At 47.0% G+C, this 21007-nt stretch overlaps 1 protein-coding gene across 2 annotated transcripts; it reads left to right on the forward strand.

Moving 5' to 3' along the window:
* Positions 1-4286: 4286 nt before the first annotated feature.
* On the forward strand, positions 4287-21005 carry LOC147358292 (2-acylglycerol O-acyltransferase 2-like). 2 transcript variants are annotated; one of them, XM_086338460.1, is made up of 6 exons: positions 4287-4414; positions 14449-14627; positions 17522-17726; positions 18043-18217; positions 19282-19481; positions 20738-21005. In XM_086338460.1, the coding sequence occupies exons 1-6, from the start codon at positions 4333-4335 to the stop codon at positions 20890-20892; spliced, it is 996 nt and encodes a 331-aa protein (XP_086194586.1). In that variant the 5' UTR covers positions 4287-4332; the 3' UTR covers positions 20893-21005. The 2 variants fall into 2 exon arrangements, with proteins under 2 accessions (XP_086194586.1, XP_086194587.1); XM_086338461.1 differs by lacking the exon at positions 4287-4414 and adding an exon at positions 9363-9468.
* Positions 21006-21007: the final 2 nt, after the last annotated feature.

Consider the following 21007-nt stretch of genomic DNA (forward strand, 5'->3'; position numbering starts at 1 on the left):
CAAGATTCGCCAAGGAGATAAATTTCTGCCCACTGCAATTTTCCATTCTTGGGTAATAAACTACTGCAGACCTTAGTGTCTGAACGCAGGAAGGAGTTACTATGCCTTCACTGTTGTGGGTGGCTGGGTGGTTCTATGAGTTCCTGCACGCTCACCTAGTGTGTTCTGGGACCTGCTGACCTCTTTCCTTAGATACCTCATCTCCTCCGATTGGTCAATGAATGTCACCTCCTTTATCACATCAGCTCCACACCCCTCTCAATCCCAATCCCTTGCCCTCCCAACTCACTCTCCTGATCACAGTCAGTTACTTCTGTTGTGGGCTTGCTTGGGGTGAAAGGCCATGAACACTAATAGATGAATGGACAATTATGTACCCTGGGCACTGGGAGCAACTGAGGCTTCCCACTCAGTTCATTCATGAGAAGGCAGGCAACCTGTTCTAGTGTGAGGGGACAAGAGCCTTGATTTGGGCTGGAGGGCCCACTCTCAAGCTCACTCACAAAAATTCTGGCAGAAGGCTTCAGAACCCTGCTTGTGGGCTTGTCAATTACCTGGTAGTTGCCACTCACCAGACTTCTCCAGAGCAAGCCTGTCATGAAGGAGAGACAGAGGGTGAGAGAAAGAGAGTTAGAGAGCACCACACACCGTCTACTACCTAACTTCTGAGTCACTTGCCATCAATTCTACCTTATTCTCTCAGTTGGATTCAAATTTAAGTCCAATGCACACTCAATAGGAGGATGTGACACCTGGAGGTGATGTCACTGGAGGCATCTTGCTGGCATTATCACAGTGATAACCCATGAGCCCTCAGAGACTAGATTAGGCAATTCCAATGCTGTGGGTGCTACTGGAGGCAGTCTGTCTGGAGGACAAAGGCTGAGATGTCCACACAGCAGAGCCCCATGTGGGGCAAAGTTGTGAGCACAGGTCAGAGGTAAGAATCACGGGAATTGTAAGAACCTGGGAATTCTGATCCCAGGCCTGGATGGGACACAGTACAAGGTGACAATCAGACTTAGGGCAGGTGGATGGGGGCTGGGGGATGGGGAGAGACTGGCAGGGCCAGAGGGAAGCAGATCCCCTCATTCACCACAACCTTGAGCCACACGAGGAGGAAGCAGACAGCGTGAACTCGGAGGAGTGCTGTCTAGTGGTGAGCCCACATAGTTATACCCACCCTGGAGTTCATGTGAACAAGGATGTGCTTTAATGTGTTAAGCACTGACACTAGGGTGTTCGTTCTGCAGTCAGCATCCCCATGGGTACAGAGAGCCAGGAGCTGCACAGCAAGGGGCCAACACTACACAGCACCTGCTCCCTGACATCCCTCTGTGTCCCCACACTGCCTGAAGGGACTTGTCCTCATAGGAAGATCTCCCACCAACACACAGGCTGACTCAGACAGTCCAAGGAGCACAGGAGCTGTCAGGTATGGAAGAGAGGCTCAGAGGCCCTCAGGGTTGGGCAGAGCTGGAGTCTCCTCCTAAAAGCAGGCTGCTGTTGACCTGGAACAAGTTCTCAGACATCATTACCCACAGGGAACAAAGGACCTGCTGGGGCCTAACCTGGTGACAGTACTGGATGGTAATGAAGTGATAGTTGACAAGGGGTCAGTCAGCACAGATCTGTCAGCAACCATGTGGGCTGGCCAAGCCTCACCCTCTCAGGTGGAATGGACTTTGCTAGGGTCAGAAGATGGGGGAGGTGGGAGTGTGGGAGTTGTGAGAGAGCAAAGGCAGAGAGGAGGGAGCGGTCAGAGCACATGTGGGTGAGATCTCGTGGTAAGAGTCAGGGTCAAAGTGAGGTTTAAGAAATAGGAGGTCAAGGTTTAGGCCTTTGCGCAGCAAACTTCTATGGAGATGGGATTGGGCAGTGCAGACAGGGTCCCTGAGAATTACTGCCTTCTGTCTGGAGGAGCTACTGTCCAGTCCAAAGGTTAGGAATTCATCCCCAGGTAGGGAGGAGGCCTCGGAAGTGCTTGAGCTGAAGCATGCCATGGACCAGATAGAAGGGCAGTGGATGCCTCAGGCTAGACTGAGCCTCTGTCTTAGTGACCCACAGCAGGGCAGAGTCAGCTTCCTGAGCAGCTTGCTAGTGAGCACCTACTCTGTGCTCACTCTGGGTGGATGCTGGGCAGGATCTCAGTGTAACTAACAGTGACCTCCTCATACAGATGAGGTTCACAACAGAGGTTAAAGACCTTTCTAGAATCCTGGTCCCATTATGAAACCTGTCTGCCCAGGTGTCCTGCTCTTACCTTGCCTTCTGTGTCCTCAATCTTGGCGGAATTATACACTAAAAACAGCAATGGAATCAGCTGGGTACACGCCCCACCCACCTGACCCCCCTGCTGGCTGCATGTCCCCTCACAACACTTACTCCCTCCCATCTTCACCTATAAATGCTTCATCCATAACTGAGGGTCCAATTAATGCCAGCTCTTCCTCATCTGTTCTTTTTATAAATGTTTGGAAATGGTTTTAAAAGACCTGAGAGGGTTTGTGTCAATCACCAACTAGGTATGGACTTTTTAAAAATTCCGTGTCTTCCTCTCACTTCCTACCAGAGAGCTGACCTGAGCGTTTCCTTCTTCTACAAGTTGAATTGGTGCCACGTCTTTCAAGTTACATCCCTATCGAGAGCTTAGATACAAATAGATGGGCAGGAAGATTCCTTCTCTCAGCTATTTTATGAGGGGCCCTGAATCGAACAATAACAGCATCAAGCACTGGTCTTATCAGTTAATATCGGTGCTGCAGGATTAAAGGGGCCACCTCCCTCACAAGGTGTTAAAAATGTCAAATGTTCTTATTGTAGTTACCCTAGATTAGTGGGCCTCCCTTACAACTCAGCTGGTGAAGAATTCACCTGGAATGTGGGAGACATGGGTTCAATCCCTGGGTTGGGAAGATCCCCCGGAGAAGGGAAGGCTACCCACTGCCATATTCCTGCCTGGAGAAGTCCATGGACTGTATAGTCCATGGGGTCACAAAGAGTCCACATTACTGAGCTATTTTCACTTCACTTGATTAGTGGGCAATATTACCTCAACATGTTATGTTAAAGGTTGAGATTTTTATATTATTTCTTTTTTCTAAGCTACAATGAACTACTCTGTTTTTAATTGCTTTTGTTGTTGATTTGGTAGTAAGTAGTGTCCAGCTCTTTGCGATCCCATGAAGTGTAGCCCAGTAGGCTCTTCTGTCTATGGGATTTCACAGGAAAAATACTGAACTCAGTTGCCATTTTCTTCTCCAGGGGATCTTCCTGACCCAATGTTGATCCTGTGACCCCTGCATTGGCAGGCGGATTCTTTACCACTGAGCTACCAAAGAGGTCCATCCATTTGTAAAATACTGTTGGGGGCCAGAGTGAGGTACTCCGCCCATGACAAAGGTCATGAGGAAGGAGGCTCGACATACGAAAAGGCGGGATTGAGCCTCAGGAGTCCCCCTGGAACTCCTCAAGCATCTACCCCCATAACCAGAGCCTGCCTACTTTACTACTTTGTGCTCTTACCTACATCTCTGACTTTACAGGGGGCTGTCCCCCACCACCTCTTTTGGAGAAGGAGTTAACTTAGAGCTCCAGTTTATAATAATTCCTGGGCGTGATAAGAGTGTTTTAACCTACAAACTCCTCTGAAGGTTCTCTGGCCTGCCTGACAGGCTTGTCCGGCCACATGTGATCGCTCACAGCACAAGATGCTTTAAACCTTCTAAAAACAGGTTCCTTAGAAAAGTTAGAAAACTATTACTATAAGTATAATGGGCTAATTAGAAATTGTGTTGGTGAAGGGTTTTTCATTTGTTGAGCCAATGTTTGTTGCTAAGTCTCTATATCCCCTGCCCTTACACACATTAATGAATATATAGAATTAACCTTTGATATTAATCACGTTAGACCTTAGGCTAAGTAAATTCTTTCCTTAACTAAAACCCACTACACCCTCACCCTGTAGGAATGTAACTTTATTTGGGTGGCGTCTGTTTTGAGAATAATCAGCCCTGGAGAAATAAGTGTCCTGATTGACTGAGCGCTGTCACAAGGAGAGGGTCATAAATTGTCAGCAGGCCCCCCTGGCCAGAAGATGATGTAACACCCCTAAGACCTCTGTATACATTTGTATGAAGCACCTGACTTTGATAAAAGTCAGGACTGCTGACCCCGCGTGACTTTTGCATAACATCTCAGTGTATAAAAGTAGACCATGGAAAATAAAGAATTGGGATCAGTTTCTCGAAATACTGGTCTCCCCATGTCGCTCTCTCTCTCACTCTGGTTGAGTCTCCATCTGGAGCGCGGAACCCACCATGCTTACTAATTATGCCTAGGCTTCTAAGATCCGACCGGGGAGGCCTCAGTGTCTCCTCTCCTTCGGGAGAACAGAAGGACACCTGCGGCCTACGTAAGTGGTGCAAACTTCTTGTCTTGAAGTTTTATTGGTCTCCCGTGTAAACCAAGCTACTCAGCCTCTTTTCTCCACTGAATTTTCCTACTGAGCTATCCTCATCCTATTACTCTTTATATCTTTGATAAAATATTTAAATAAATAGGTCGCCGACACCGTCCCCGCTTCGAATACCCTGGATCAGCCGGGGCAGGACCCCGGCAAAATACAGTATAAATTACCAAAGAAATGAAGAAAACAAATTGTTCAAATCCAATTTTTAATTATTAGCTTCATACACCTAGAACTGCTTTGCCACATTGCTCTAAGGTTTCTGAGCAGTTACTGTCCACCCCTATACCTTGTCTGGAACCAGTAACAGGCAGGTCATGAACAAGGCAGGTCCTCAGACCACACAGGAGCCACACTGCCCCAGGATATAAAGTGCTCCCTGGTTCTTTACTTGTCAGGGGGTTGTGAAGTGAAGGGCAAAGAACCCTGGTGGACGGCTGAGCAGTGTACCTGGGCCAGTAGGGGCCCCCATCTTAGCCCTGATACCCAGTAGGATGAGGAGCTCTGGGAAGGAAAGGACTTGTCTGAAGTCACATAGCTGGGAGGTGGCCAATACAGGACTGGTCTCACTCTCATCCAGGGCTCTTCCAACCTGTCTTGAGGGAGGACCCTGGAAATGACTGCTAGATACACCTTCAAGAAGGAGGGGTGGTCCCAACTGCAGAGTTGCCTGCACAGGGGCACCTGGTCCTAAGATAGAGCCAGGTGGAATGTCAGCTTTGGCCACTGTAGTCCAATTCAGGACTTCTTTGAGAACCTATTTTGGTTCAACTTCTCCCTCTGCCTAATTTCACTGTCTTTGCTCAAAATTTTCCAATAGGAGGAATGCAATGAATAAATTGCATTTCACAATTGCATTTAACAATCATGTTCACAATTCATGATAAGGAAATGGAAATCAATACCATGACCTGATATCACTCTAAGTTCAGTTCAGTTCAATTGCTCAGTAGTGTTCAACTCTTTCCAACCCCATGGACTGCAGTATACCAGGCTTCCCTGTTCATCATCAACTCCTAGAGTTTACTCAAACTCATGTGCATAGAGTCGGTGATGCCACCCAATATCTCATTCTCTGTTGTCCCCTTCTCCTCCTGCCTTCAATCTTTCCCAGCATCAGGGTCTTTTCCAATAAGTCAGTTCTTTGCATCAGGTGGCCAAAGTATTGGAGTTTCAGCTTCAGCATCAGTCCTTCCAATGAATATTCAGGATTGATTACCTTTAGGATGGACTGATTGTATCTCCTTCAGTCCAAGGGACTTTCAAGAGTCTTCTCCAACACCACAGTTCAAAAGCATCAATTCTTTGGTGTTCAGTTCTCTTTACAATCCAACTCTCACATCCATGCATGACTACTGGAAAAACCATAGCTTTGACTAGACAGACTCCTGTTGGCAAACTAATGTCTCTTCTTTATAATATGCTGTCTAGGTAAGTCATAGCTTTTCTTCCATGAAGCAAGTGTCTTTTAATTTCATGGCTACAGTCTCATTCTGCAGTGATTTTGGAGCCCACCAAATAAAGCCTGTCACTATTTCCATTTTTTTCCCCATCTATTTGCCAAGAAGTGATCAGACCGTATGCCATGATCTCAGGTTTTTGAATGTTGAGTTTTAAGCCAACTTTTTCACTCTCTTTCACTTACATCAAGAGGCTCTTTAGTTCTTCACTTTCAGCCATAAGGGTGGTGTCATCTGCATATCTGAGGTTATTACTATTTCTTTCGGCAAACTTGATTCCAGCTTGTGCTTCATCTAGCCCAGGAATTCTCATGATGTACTCTGCATATAAGTTAAATGAGCAGGGTAACAATATACAGCCTTGCCATACTTTCTTGATTTGGAACCAGTCTGTTGTCCCATGTCCAGTTCTAACTGTTGCTTCTTGACCTGCATACAGGTTTCTCAGAAGGCAGATCAGATGGTCTGATATTCCCGTCTCTTGAAGAAATTTCCACAGTTTGATGTGATCCACACGGTCAAAGGTTTTGGCATAGTCAGTAAAGCAGAAGTAGATATTTCTCTGGAATTGGTTTTCTTTTTCAATGACCCAATGGACGTTGGCAATTTGATCTATGTTTCCTCTGCCTTTTCTAAATCTAGCTTGAACATCTGGAAGGTCACAGGTCACGTACTGTTGAAGTCTGGCTTGGAGACTTTTGAGTATTACTTTGAGAGCATGTGAGATGAGTGAAATTGTGTGGTGGTTGGAACATTCTTTAGCATTGCCTTTCTTTGGGATGGAATGAAACTGACTTTTCCAGTCCTGTGGCCACTGCTGAGTTTTCCAGATAGCTGGTATATTGAGTGTAGCACTTTCACAGCATCATATTTAAGACTTGTAATAGCTCAATTGGTATTCCATCACCTCCACTAGCTTTGTTTGTAGTGATGTGTCCTAAGGCCAGGATGTTTGGCTCTAGGTGAGTGATAACACCATCATGATTATCTGAGACATGAAGATCTTTTTTGTACAGTTCATCTGTGTTTTCTTGCCACTTTTTCTTAATATCTTCAGCTTCTGTTAGGTCCATACCATTTCTGTACTTTATACTGCCCAACTTTGATGTAATGATATCACTCTCAGTTCAGTTCAGTTCAGTCGCTCAGTTGTGTCTGACTCTTTGTGACCCCATGAATCACAGCACACCAGGCCTCCCTGTCCATCATCAACTCCCGGAGTTCACTCAGACTCACGTCCATCGAGTCAGTGATGCCATCCAGCCATCTCATCCTCTGTCGTCCCCTTCTCCTCCTGCCCCCAATCCCTCCCAGCATCAGAGTCTTTTCCAATGAGTCAACTCTTCTCATGAGCTGGCCAAAGTACTGGAGTTTCAGTTTTAGCATCATTCCTTCCAAAGAAATCCCAGGGCTGATCTCCTTCAGAATGGACTGGTTGGATCTCCTTGCAGTCCAAGGGACTCTCAAGAGTCTTCTCCAACACCGCAGTTCAAAAGCATCAATTCTTTGGCACTCAGCCTTCTTCACAGTCCAACTCTCACATCCATACATGACCACAGGAAAAACCATAGCCTTGACTAGATGAACCTTTGTTGGCAAAGTAATGTCTCTGTTTTTGAATATGCTATCTAGGTTGGTCATAACTTTCCTTCCAAGGAGTAAGCGTCTTTTAATTTCATGGCTGCAATCACCATCTGCAGTGATTTTGGAGCCCCGAAAAGTAAAGTCTGACACTGTTTCCACTGTTTCCCCATCTATTTGCCATGAAGTGATGGGACCTGATGCCATGATCTTCGTTTTCTGAATGCTGAGCTTTAAGCCAACTTTTTCACTCCCCACCTTCACTTTCATCAAGAGGCTTTTTAGTTCCTCTTCACTTTCTGTCTGACTACACAGAGGCCCAGAGAAGATGTGTATCTGGACACTGCATATATTCTGTTCAAAGTCTACATTGGTGCTACAGTTTTGTGCAAAGCTTGGCACTACTGCTCTTTAGCTTGTGCAATCACATACTCAGCAGTCCCTCTGGCTTATGAGTCTGTGGGAGGAATAAGGGCACAGGGACAGAGACCAGTGAGAATGTTGTCATCTCAGTCCATCAAAGTGGCTGGCTGTGGTGGTGGAAAGCAGCTTTCCATCGCAAAAGATATTTAAATCAACAAAAGAATAGAGCATGAACTTGATGAAATGATATTTAACGACTTGTAAACATTTTCACGTGTACTCACTACCATTAGGAAAGCACTGTAACCACAATAAAATTTCCAAGGCACCTAGGCCATCAGCCATGAAAGGGAGAGTCATAAGCACTGGATGACCAAGATATTCCCTGTGTGACCACTTTGCAAAGCTCTGTGGCTATGTGGAGACTGGAGCCTGGGCAGGTAAGGGGAAGTTGAGTTCAGTTTTAGACAGGCTGTGATGGAGGTGCCAAGCAGACTGTGAGTGAGGATGTCAAGTACCCACTTACATAGTCAAATCTGGAGCTTGTGGGGAAGTCAGGGCTAGAGATACAGTTTGGAAGTGTTCGTCCTGAAGACAGACTCCATGGCAATGAGCCTGGAGGAGGTCTCTGAGGCGGGGAGGATGGAAAGAAGAGAGAAGGTCCAAGGACTGAGGGGACAAAAGGGCCCTGAAACACTTAGCCCGGTGAAGGATAAGAGACTCTGTGGAGACCCAGAGGTAGACGGAGGGGCAGGAGGGAAACCAGGAGAGCGTGGTGTCCACAGATCAAGTGGTTTCAAGGAGGAGGGAAGAAACAGTTGTGTCTGAGGCTGCTGAGAGGTCAAAATGAGAGCTGAGAATTGATCACTGGATTCAGCAGTGTGGAGGCCAGTGGTGAACTTGTCAAGGGCAGTTCCATGGAACAGTGGCATCTGAAGTCTGGAAGAGAGAGGACAGAATGGAGGAGAGGGCATGGGAATCAGACGGCTCTTCTGTGAGTTTTGCTGTTCAGGCAAGCTGAGGAAAAGGTGGCCAGAGAGGAGATAGATAGTGGGGCCTGGAGATATTTATATGGGAGCTCATAATTCGTATTTGTAAAGGGGAACCGTGGTCCTGGCAGGTAAACGGAGATAATTACTGCAGCCAAATAGTTGTGTAAGTGTAAAGAGTGCAGGCTTGCCCTATACTTGCTGCTTCAATTGCCTAGTAATGGGCAAGATTTGAGCAAAGGTGATCTGGCAGATAATGTACTGCCTGAAGAGTCCACTGCACTTCTCTTTCTCTGTAGTAAGTTTAATGAGGCCAGGTGATTTTGAATATTTCACCTAGGATACTGCTCCCTGCCAGGGTAGGTGCAATGAGATTCTACAGCTGGCTGGAAATCCACCCACAGTCTCCCGCACTCCCACAAATGCTTAACAAGCTCTGGCAGCAACAAAAACCAGCAGGTGTCTCAGACCACAGCAGAGCTCAGAGAAGCCTCCAGAGGAAGCAGAGGAATCAGCATGGTGGAGTTTGCACCTTTGTCTGTGCCACTGGAACGCAGACTGCAGACCTTCGTGGTCCTGCAGTTGATCTTCTCTTACTTGGCCCTGTGTAAGGAAAGCTGAGATGGATTTGGGAGGCCATGGGCACCTGCCGCTTTGGGTGTACATGGTTCATTGATGGGGGAAAGATACAGGTCCTAAGGTGGATGCTGAGCTCAGTGCCTGGGGATCACCTGGGATAAGGGACATCTTGCTCACGTGGCCTGAGGGAGATTTGCCAACGGGAGTGTGTCTGACTGTCTGCCCACCTCAGCTCAGCCTGGGACCTGGGAGTTCCCAGAGGAGGACAGAGAGTCAAGTAACCTTGGGCCTGGAGCTAGAAGGATTGCAGCTGAGAAAAGGCATCCAGACCCTCTGATGCCAGGAACAGTAGCTTGTACCTTGACCCTTATCTCAAGGACAAATGGGATCCCCAGGAGAACTTTAGGTACAGGAGTGACAAAGTCCAATCTACGGGAGACAAGCTGTAATTTTCGGATCTTCTGTGTTGGGGTGTTGGGGGAGACAGATGACAGGGAGCAGCTGTTAGCAAATCAGATTGGGTCTGCTTGTGGGAAGAAGCGGTAAACACAGTAACGCTCCTATACGGACACTGGGTTGTGATGAAAAAAGTGTAGGCTTCATTACAGGAGCCAGTCAAGGAGTCCAGAGAGTTAAGGCTCAAAATGCCTGAGAACTCTTTGATTACCAGGGAACGGTGTCTAAAGACTGGGTGAACTAGAGATGCTGGGTGCATGATCAACTCCTAGAGAATCGTCTGATTGCTTGGTGGTGAGGTAACTTGGAGTCACCATCACCAGCCTTCTGGTTTTCCCTGGTCTGAGGTCTATGGGCTGGTGAGCAACTTCTTCCACCTGCTGGGAGTTCACTATCTGCAAAACCGCTCAATGATGAGTCTCAATATTATCTATGGTTCTTGGGAACAAACTAAAAATCTTTGAATTTGTGGAATGGTTAAATGTTATTTATTTTCTTGATTGGGACTGTTTTCTTTCTCTGTTTATGATTTCTCTTTATAACTTTATTTTTGAAATTTGGTGAAGGCTTAGGAAGCTGAGGATTTTCTACAAATAAGAGGTAGGCAGAGGACATGAGGGATCTTTTCCAGGGAGGCTGCATAGGTCTTGCTTAATTACAAGGTCACAATCTACATCAGATGTCACCTCATAGACCCATGATTGAAAACTAGCCCCCTGATTGTTTTTGTGTTTGTATAGCCCATGAGCGAAGTATGGCTTTTGCATTTTAAATGATTTTGTGCCTATGCAATATCCTCCACATTGCCTCTTGAGCCCCAGTGTCTGAAATGCTTACAATTTGCCTCTTTAAAAGATTACTTCTCCTGGTCTAGGGAAGCTGGCAGTGGGTGGAGAGAAGGGGCTCTTTTCCAAACATATTAGGAGATGAATCTACGAGGCAGAATGTACAGGCCATCAGGAAAGTAAGTTTTCCCAGGAGGCGAGTAAATATTGCACATATGAGCAGATGGTTCATGCTGGCCTAGCGCAGTTCTTTGGGGAGGGGCAAAGATGTGGCCAGAAAGGTCAACTGCGACCTGTTACTCAGGACTCAGGCCCCAGCAACAAGTACTTTCCAGTGGGCTACTCGTTTAATCTGTTTCTTTCCTGTTCTCTAGAATTCACACACTCACGCAGGAAGGTAAGCTCCTTTCAGATAGTTGGTCTTGTTCTCATCTGCATCTCCATCTCCTAGAAGAGTTGATGTTGCTAAATGCTTGTTGAATGAATGAATGTTGGGATCATGATATGGACATGATAGTAGAATTGAAACCACCACTCATCCCACTAGCTTTCTGTGTGAGGTTAGCCCACCTCAACACCCTCTTTGGGTCTCAGTAAAGTGGGGTTTTGCATCTTTTCTTCTTGGTGTTATGAGGGGAAAGAAGGTGTTTTCTTTCTTTAGGGGCTGAAAATGCACCCAGGTTAGGATTTTGCCTGCTGACAGTACTTAAAGGAGAGGCCAGAGTGAGGGAGATGTTTAGATTGGCGGGGTGGGGGTGGGGGGTGGTGTCTTTCTGATCAAGTAGAAATGCCCACATTTTAAAATTCTTTTTTGTGTCTGAAAAACAAATGCATGCTATTTTAACACATCGAAACAAAATGTGTGTTCTAAAAGTCAAAGATTTCCCCCAAATCCTACCCTACAATGAACTGCCATTAACAGCTAGGTTATATTCTCTTGACCTGAATGGAAGTTCTAATTTCATGGGTACAGAGGTTCAGTTTACGAAGATGAAGAAGAGTTCTGAGATGAAGGTTGATATAGTTACACAACAATGTGAATTAATTTAATTACACCAAATTGACTCTCAAAAATCATTTCATGTATATTTCCAGGAGGGGGATTTCTGGGTCCTATTGTGTTTTAATAGTTTTATAAGAAATCTCTATACTGTTCTCCATAAGGCCTCTTTCATGAGCCCATAATTTGGAAGGAGAGAATCTCCCCAATGTTCATAATAGCACATTTACAATAGCTAGGACATGGAAGACACCTAAATATCCATTATAGTAATGCATAAAGAAGATGCCATAATACAGGCAATGGAATATTACTCGGTCATAAAAAGGAACATATGAACGTCATTTTCAGTAACATGTATGAACCTAGAGATTGTCAAACTGAGTGAAGATAGCCAAAGAAAGACAAATATCACATGATATCACTTATATGCAGAATCAAAAAGAGGTACAGATTTAGTTATTTACAAAACAGAAGTAGAAAAAAACATGTGGTTACCAGGGGATAGGGGGAAAGGATAAATTGGGAGATTTAGATTCACAACACTACTGTATATATAATAGATAACAACAAGAATCTGCTGTAAGCACAGGGATCTCTACTCAGTGCTCTGTAATGATCTGTATAGGAAAGGAATAAATTTAAAAAAAAAACAGAGTCAATATGTGTATGAGTTTAACAGGTTTACTTTCCTATACGACTGAAACTAATACAACATGTAAATAAACTATACTCTAAAAAGCAGAGACATTACTTTTCCAACAAAGGTCCATCTAGTCAAGGCTATAGTTTTTCCAGTGGTCATGTATGGATGTTCGAGTTGGACCATGAAGAAAGCTGAGAACCAAAGAAATGATGCTTTTGAACTGTGGTGTTGGAGAAGACTCTTGAGAGTCCCTTGGACTGCAAGGAGATCCAACCAGTCCATCCTAAAGGAGATCAGTCCTGGGTGTTCATTGGAAGGACTGATGCTGAAGCTGAAACTCCAGTACTTTGGCCACCTCATGCGAGGAGCTGACTCATTGGAAAAGATTCTGATGCTGGGAGGAATTGGAGGCAGGAGGAGAAGGGGACAACAGAGGATGAGATGGCTGGATGGCATCACCGACTCGATGGACATGAGTTTGAGTGAACTCCAGGAGTTGGTGATGGGCAGGGAGGTCTGGTGTGCTGCGATTCATGGGGTCACAAAGAGTCGGACACGACTGAGAGACTGAACTGAACTGAACTGAATGAAAACTTAAAAAAAATAATGAACTACCAAAGAGTCATTTCGATGACTAGTATATGGTAAACATATTTTACCATCATTAATATTGAAAGGACAAAACAAAGTGCTCCAAACAAACCCTGAAGCCAGCACCAGGAGGGCAGGAATTCCTGTCCGTTGTTCACGGCTTAACCACCAGCACCTGACAGGTTGGAGGTGCTCTGAAGAAAGCAAGCCTCTGTGAGCCCCAAACTATTTTGATTTATGCATTTTGCTAGTACTCAGACTGGGCTTCCCTAGTGCCTCAGCAGTAAAGAAACTGTCTGCAATGCAGGAGCCACAGGAGATGCTGGTTTGATCCCAGGGTCTGGAAGATACTCTAGAGGAGAGCATGGCAACTAACTCCAGTATTCTTGCCTGGAGAATCCCATGGACAGTGGAGCCTGGAGGGCTACAATCCACAGGGTTGCAAAGAGTCAGACACGACTGAAGCAACTTAGCACCCACGAATGCACTATTCAGACTGGGTCAAAAGTCCCCTCCTCCAGGAAGTTGGACATGAATGATAGTCCTGGTTTACCCTACTTTCAAGTAGACTACAGGTGTGGAATGGACTTCTTTATGAGTATGAGCAAAAGGTGTTCAGTGGAGGGAGTGGAATGGAGAGGACACAATATTCTCTAACAGTGAGGCTCAATTAGCATCAGATTAAAGACAGTCCCAAAGACCACCGTCAGTGGTTTTGACCTGAGTCAAAACCAGGATTAGCCTCTGAAGGGACTCAGAATCATAAGTCTAGGAGGAATTGCTCACTGGGGCTGTCTCTAGCCCTGGTGCAGTCCTGATGAACAGACCAGGCATGAGTTGCCCTCTTCCTCCCTCCTTCCTTCAGCAGGACAGAGCCTGGCAGCAAAGGAAAGAGCTCAGTAAAACTAAAGAACTTGGGAGTTGTATCAGCTGAGCGGCTTAGTGTAGCTGGAACATGAGGTGCATGTGATGAGTGAGACTGGAACAAGAGAGGGTTTGGGCCACCAGTGGAGAGCTTGAGCTCAGGCTGAGCTGCTTGAGCTGACCGTCAAAGTTATGAGAAGTCATGGGGGGACTTTAACTAAAGGGGGAATGTAGTGGGATTTATCTATGGAAAGATGGGCTGGGGGTAGACAGGAAGTGGGCTGGGTAGAGAGAATACCTTTTCTCTGGGGTTCTAAATATTGAGTACTGGAAAGAGTTCACCCAGTCACATCTCCGTTAGGCCTTTATTGAGCACCTGGTGACTACAGAGAGAAAAGGAGGTGGAGGGGGAAGACTCAAATGAATAAGCGATCTGGTGCAGTGGGACAATGCGAGTTTGAAATTAGGCCAATTGGTTTCAAATCCAGGCTCTCAATGTGACACTGGTGGTGTTGACAGCATTCTCTCCTCCTCGAAACCTTGGGAAGCTGGTCTCTTCCTCCTGGGAGAAGGGCTGGAATGGACAGTGTTGCTAGAGCTGGGTATATGGGGAGAGCTCGTTCCTTCATACCTCTGACCACTAATGGTTCCTGCTTCCCTTCCCAGACTTGGTCTGCTACATAGTCTTCATTGGCCTCCTGTTCACAAGATTCTGGATGATCAGTATCCTGTATGCGATCTGGTGGTACCTGGATCGAGCCACACCACGGCGGGGGGGCAGGCAGAGTGCTCTCCTAAGAGGTGCGACCATATGGAAGTACCTGAAGGACTATTTCCCCATCTCGGTGAGTAAGGGGCTGACTAGGGAGTGGTCAGGACCATCGTCCCCACGTGTCCATGTGGAAGTGTGACTCTGTGTGCAGTGAGCAGAATACTGGGCTGGGAGACAGGTGATGGGCTGTCATCACTATGTGGCTAGAGGAAGAGTCAGTTTCTGTCTGATAATGGTTGTCCGACTTCAGTGAGGTGAGGCGATTATGAGGACTGATGAATGAACAGGATTTGAGGAACCTTGTAGGCCATGTAGTGAGGCACACTTATGTATCTGACAGGTGTAAATCCCTCAACAGTCTAAGTTTGGTGTGAAGGAATCTGTAATGAAAACAAGCTTTCAGAGCATCTGGCTGACACTTTATCAGATGATGATACTGATACCCTGATAGGGAAGAAGGTGTGAGTGAGGATACAGAGCAGGTTCTTTTACTGCTTTTAAAGTGTGTGCATTGGCTCTGAGAATAGAAACAGAGCAGAGAGCCCTCAGGGTGTATCCTGCCCCTGTGTATTTGATATGTTATGTGTCCTTGGACAGAGCTTTGCTCATTCGGAATCTCAGTTTCCCCAGGGATCCTCTAAACAGTCCAGTTCCTCCTCTTCTGTCTATCTCTTAATCTCTGATCTCTGGCTTATGGTACCTCGTGTCCATTTTGTACACTGGACCCTGGACCCGGGGATTAGTCCTTAGGGATGCAGGCCCCTGAACTTTAGTGAACTGACTTTTGCTCCATTCCTGAATCCCAGACAGGCTAAACCCTTGGATGTAAGCGGTTGTGATGGTTAATTATCTAGTGGGGACAGGAAGAGGAAGGCAATGTGGACACAGAGAGGTGCCAGGCAGGGACAGGTGGCCCTCTCTGGACACAGGAGAGAAGAGTGTATACAGTGACACCTCTAGGAGTGGACATCATAGGTTGTAATACGGGTCTGCAACGTGTCAGTTGTGTGACCTTAGGTGAGTTACACATGCTCTCTGAGCTTCAGTTTCTTCATGTGTAAAGTGGAGATGCTGCCACATACGTCATTGGGTTGTGTGGATTCCATGAGACATCAGGTGATCCTGGGGCTTCTGAGGACAGCATCTGGCTCTCCTGTCACCCCTGGAACTGCTGTCTTTTGCACATCTGGCAGAAAAACTCTGCTGAGCATCTCTGTGCCGGTCTTATCTGTGTCTGCTCTGTCCCTCCTGTATCAAGGTTTCTCCTCCAGAGTATTTCTTGCATAGGACACTATTGACATTGTGGGAAACATATTTGTAGAAATTTCATGAGCACAGGGTTCAGGATTGTAGGCCCCTGCAGTCCGCTGGCAACAACAGATGCAGACGGCGGGCAGTACCACCGAGTGGCTAGCAGAGGGAGAGATGACACGCACTTTCACCTCCCTGTCCTGAACTGTCCCTCAGTCCTGGACTGAGGCCTGCAAGAGGCGCTGTGGCTCACAGAGTCTGGACTCTTGTCACCTTCCAGGACAACTTCCAAGTCATCCACACACCTTAACAGAGCAGGCCCTGCAGGGATCTTCGGTGGCCGTGGATAGGGGGTTCAGGGAGTCTCTACTGGAAACAAGAGTACAGCCTTAGAGTTGTCGGGTGTTTTGTTCTGAGGCCTTACTGAAGATTGTATTCAGAGATAGCCTCTCAGAAATCTCTGAGGAGCTGTTCTAAAAGGGAAGGGAGAAGTCAGTACTTATGGGGCTTTGTTGGAAAAAACAAAACCAAACTAGCCATGTAGCTAAACATCAAAAGATTACTGCCAGTCAAAAAGCAGACGTTTCCAGTTAATGATTTTCATGCTTTTCTACATATGGGGAGATACAAAATCTGGGCTCACTGCAGTATTTCCTATGATGTGCATCCTCACTCTCTGTGACCAGTATCCTGTTTTCCTCCATCCTGAATTCCTTTTAAGGCCCATTGTCAGTTGCAGCTGCAGTGGTTGCTGACTTGAAGGCAGGCAAGCAACATTCCTTGTGCTAATAATTCTGCTGGGGTACTCCACTCACAGTCCTTTGCACTGTGATTCTATGAGCTAGAGCCTAATGGTAGAGTTTCTAGAGAATTGAGGAGACTAATCTGAGCACTGGAGCTTTCTAAATGCATCTTATGGGCTTCCTAAAGAGGTATTGGTGGAGAATCAGGCAGTGTTCCCGGAGGACAATTGATTCCCCCTCATCCTGAAGATCATTTCAGGAGCAGGGTTTCTGTGTAATATATCACTATCCAGGAACAGCAGTGTCTACACAGGCCAAGCCCTGAGCAGAGGTGCAGTGCTGTGGGCAGGCTGTGACCTGGTGTTAGGAAGTGCTGCAGACTTGGCAGGACACCTCCCTGACCCCTCTCCACCCACACCTGCAGGCATCACTAGAGACTTCATGGGCCTCCTCCCAACCTCTACCTTCAGCATCCTGGGGTCTCTTACACTGAGTCACAGGGACTCAGCAGTCCAGTTCTTTACCCGGGACAGAACTCTAGATACCACAAATCTGGGTGAGAGGCTCACTCCCTCCCATGATGACTCCTTCATTCTGGTCAGGCTCTGCCTGGCACAAGGTCTGCCTTCACATGGGACAATGGCTTGTCTCCAGTCTTCTTCCCAGGAGTCCTACCTCTGCCTTGGGCACGGTTCTTCCTTCCCAAGCAGGCGGCACTGGCGTCATCCATTCGTGGCACTGTGTTCTCCGTCTCCATTCCATGGTCTCCCTGAGTATCTCCTCTGCTTCATGCTTGCACCAGGGACAAGGACCCTCAGACAGGCCATCTCACCACAGGACACTCAATGGGGTGTGATGGCACTGGGCACAGGGGGCACATAGAAGGTCAGCACAGAAACTCAGCAGGGAGATCGGAGTGGGGTTTGGAGGGGAGTGGGTGCAGCCCTGATTCACCAGATCGCTGTCCCTGCAGCTGGTCAAGACTGCCGAACTGGACCCCTCCCGAAACTACCTCGCTGGCTTCCACCCTCATGGGGTCCTCGCCACTGGAGCTTTTGCCAACCTGTGCACGGAGGGCACTGGCTTCTCCTCTGTTTTCCCAGGCATCCGCTCACATCTGATGTTGATGTACTGCTGTTTCTGGGTCCCTGTCTTCAGGGATTACATCATGTCTACAGGTGAATTTTTCCTCTCTTTCTATCCCAGGACGATAGGGGCTCAAGACATGAGGAGGGATTTTTAAGGAGGACGGCCAATTGTTCTGTACTTCTTTCAAATGAATGTGTAGTAGACAAGGAGATGAGACCCAAGGAAGCATTACCTGCAGCTCTGTGCTCAGTGGTGACCTCGGGGGGATATTGGGAAAAGGGGTAGTGATCAGTGCCGGTCATCAGGGCACTCCCAGCTGGGGAGTGGGGGATAGCCCAAGTCACATACTCCCGAACCATGCTTGCCCCCTTCACAATGTACGTGACCGCTTTCCTCTCTCCCCAGGGCTGGTCTCATCAGATGAGGAGAGTGCTGTTCAAATTCTGAGCAGGAAAAGAGGCGGCAACCTGCTGTCCATCGTTGTTGGGGGTGTCCAGGAGTCACTGATTGCCAGGCCTGGGGCCTACAAGCTGGTGCTGCGGAACCGCAAGGGCTTCATCAGGCTCGCCCTGACGCACGGGTATTGGGAAGAGGGCTCTGGGTTCAACTGGAGATTGGCAAGGATTGTAGTTTAGAGGGAAGACTGCAGAGGCAAATGCAGACCCTATTTTGGCTGGCAGGGTCTCCTTTCATTAATAATGAAGATTGTATGTTGGTGATAGATGCACTGTCTCAGGCCCACATACCCAGAGATTCTAGAAGGAAGATTTTGTAACTAAAGAGATTACACCTCAAAGGTCATATTGCTGAAACCTTGCATTACATCAGAGATCTAGGAACTCTGGGAGAATGGAGCTTGGGACATAACTTAAAGCTATTCTCCTATCTTTAAACATATGTGAAGAATACAAAGCTAGCTGGAAGAGATTTTCCCAGAATGTCTGCAGATGTTTTATATCTGGAAGGACTCTCAACAGTACTCTGGTTTGTCTTATGATCCTGTAACCAGAAAGGGTTAATCTTGAATTTGTGCTGGACCTGCTTTTGTGACTTTAACCCTCATCTGCAACTTTTGTTAATGTAGGAAGGCATAATGAATGAGCTGCCTAAGGAAGATAACCCGAGTTGCCCTCCTGTAAAGGATGTAAGGAAGTGAAACTCTCACATTCTCCTGCCTGAGGCTCCTCATTCTAGGGGGCATTTGCAAGGATCAAATAGTCTGTTTAGTTAGTTTCCTCACCTATATCCCAATCTATGATCCATAAAGAACTTGGCAACCTGGCCCTTTAGCATGGTTATTTGGAGGCACTAGCCTGCCATCTTCTTGGTCAGCCACTCCAAATAAAGTCCCTTCCTCGTCCCAACACTTTGTCTAAGATTCACTAGCCTATCTTGTGACAAGCAGAGCGAGCATGGACTCAGTAACAATCCAAGTGCCAGTCCTTGACCCTGAGAAGAGCCATGACCTGCTTGAAGTTATAAAAGAAGCCCTGGCAGGTCTAGGAGACACCCGAGGCCTCCTATTTTTGTCCCAGGGCTCTGTCCTCTGTTCCAGTTCCTGCTCACTAGGTCCCTTCAGGAAGCTAGGTGACCAGCTTGTGCCTTCTTGCCCTTCCACACACCCTCTCTCCTGTCTCCCTCTAGGGCAGATCTGGTGCCGATCTTCTCCTTTGGGGAGAATGACATCTATGACCAGGTTGAGAACTCTCCTGGCACCTGGTTGCGGTGGTTCCAGGACCAACTTCACAAGAGCACTAAATGCTCCATCCCGCTCTTCTATGGCCGTGGAGTCTTCCAGTACAGCTTTGGTCTTATGCCCTACCGCCGACCCATCACCACTGTGGGTGAGCCTAGACCCGGGCTGGGAGGGGAAGGGCTATTGTGTAAGAGGCCTGGGCTTGTGCAGCAAGGAGACCTGGACATAGAGCAGTACACCCTTGACTTTGTGGAGCACAAGTTCTAGAGTGTGAAACAGACACACCGGCAAGTAACCCTCTGAAAGGCAGTCCAGAATGAGAAGAGTAACAGGGGCACAACGGCCAGTAGCCTCTACTGATCACTGTGCCCCTGCCTGTGTCAGGCACTGCACTGGCTCCTTACATGCAGCGGCTTAGTCTTCCCAACAACTTGTGAGGAGGGACTCTCATCCCCATTTTATTGATTGCAAACACAGACCCACAGAAGATAAATCACTTCCAAGAGATCAGCCTGCCCTTGGTAACAAAGTTGAGGTTTGATAAGGGTATTTGACTTTTTATTATGCAGGAGAAGGAGGGTATAATTCTGACCACAGGGTCTAATGACAGTAATTGGAAAAAGTGGATACAAGGCCTTTGCAGTTCTGTTAGAATTGTGTGTAAAGTAGCAATCAGCAGTCTTTGAAGGAGAGCCAGAGGGATTTCCTTGTAAATAATGGGCATGGTATTCCATAGACTTAGCACCATCTTTCAACTATTTGCTTTCTTCTTGAATTCCACCTAGTTCCCAATGGCAGTACTAATAGAGCTGTTCATCTCCACTCACCCAGTCATTTCTTTGTCGAGTACAGGCAACCCCCTCTACCAAATTCCCTTCGTGTTGTGTGGTGCATATTCATGAATGTTTATAGTGCTGCTACCACTAGAGCATTCCCAAGAGAAGACACGGCAGCTGCTTTCTGATCCACCTTCTCCCATAGATACAAGCTCTTCCAGTCATGGCATCTGAGAATCCCAGATTCAACTTTCCCTGAGGCTAAGCGCACATCCCCAGTGTTTACTGGTACTGATTTTTCCTGGCTATGTGACCTTGAACAAGCTATTTAACCTTTCTGGGCCTCATTTCCTCAGGAGTCAAACAGGAATAACACCAGGTTATATCCCCATAGGATTATTAGGATAACATAAGAGATAATGCATGCAAATGCCAGCTGGCTGTATTGTTGATATATCAGAATCTTGAAGTTGACCCAACATCTTAGAAGCTGTAACACAAAATAGAATTGAAAGGGAGTGAGTTAGAGTGCTTACCTGCTCAGATGACCATTCTAGTGGGAACACCAAGATCCCTGCACCTTCAGTGGTTCCTACTCTGTATCACCACTCCCCTCTGTGTCTTGCAGTGGGGAAACCCATCGAGGTGCAGAAGACACCTCATCCCTCCCAGGAGGAGGTGGACAGGCTTCACCAGCGCTACATAAAGGAGCTGGAAAATCTCTTCGAAGCCCACAAGCTCAAGTACAACGTCCCCAAAGACCAACACTTGGAGATCTGCTGAGCACCTCCCCAGAAGAGGGGCTCCTCCAAAAGGCAGGGCTGGCATTAGGGAGGATGGAGGGAGGTGCTGGAGTTTACGTGAACAAAAATATGGTTTAATGTGTTAAGCACTGATA

This window comes from Bos grunniens, chromosome 15, assembly GCF_055505025.1.
Source record: "Bos grunniens cultivar Pamir isolate PY7600 chromosome 15, Bosgru_T2T1.0, whole genome shotgun sequence".
Classification (NCBI taxonomy): Eukaryota; Metazoa; Chordata; class Mammalia; order Artiodactyla; family Bovidae; genus Bos; species Bos grunniens.

Bases quoted from the DNA above. Each gene is read 5' to 3' on its own strand.
- LOC147358292 (XM_086338461.1), top strand. From the start codon at position 9,378: ATGGTGGAGTTTGCACCTTTGTCTGTGCCACTGGAACGCAGACTGCAG. The intron at 14,628-17,521 runs GTGAGTAAGGGG...CTGTCCCTGCAG, and splicing joins AGGACTATTTCCCCATCTCG to CTGGTCAAGACTGCCGAACT. The intron at 19,482-20,737 runs GTGAGCCTAGAC...TGTGTCTTGCAG, and splicing joins CCGACCCATCACCACTGTGG to TGGGGAAACCCATCGAGGTG.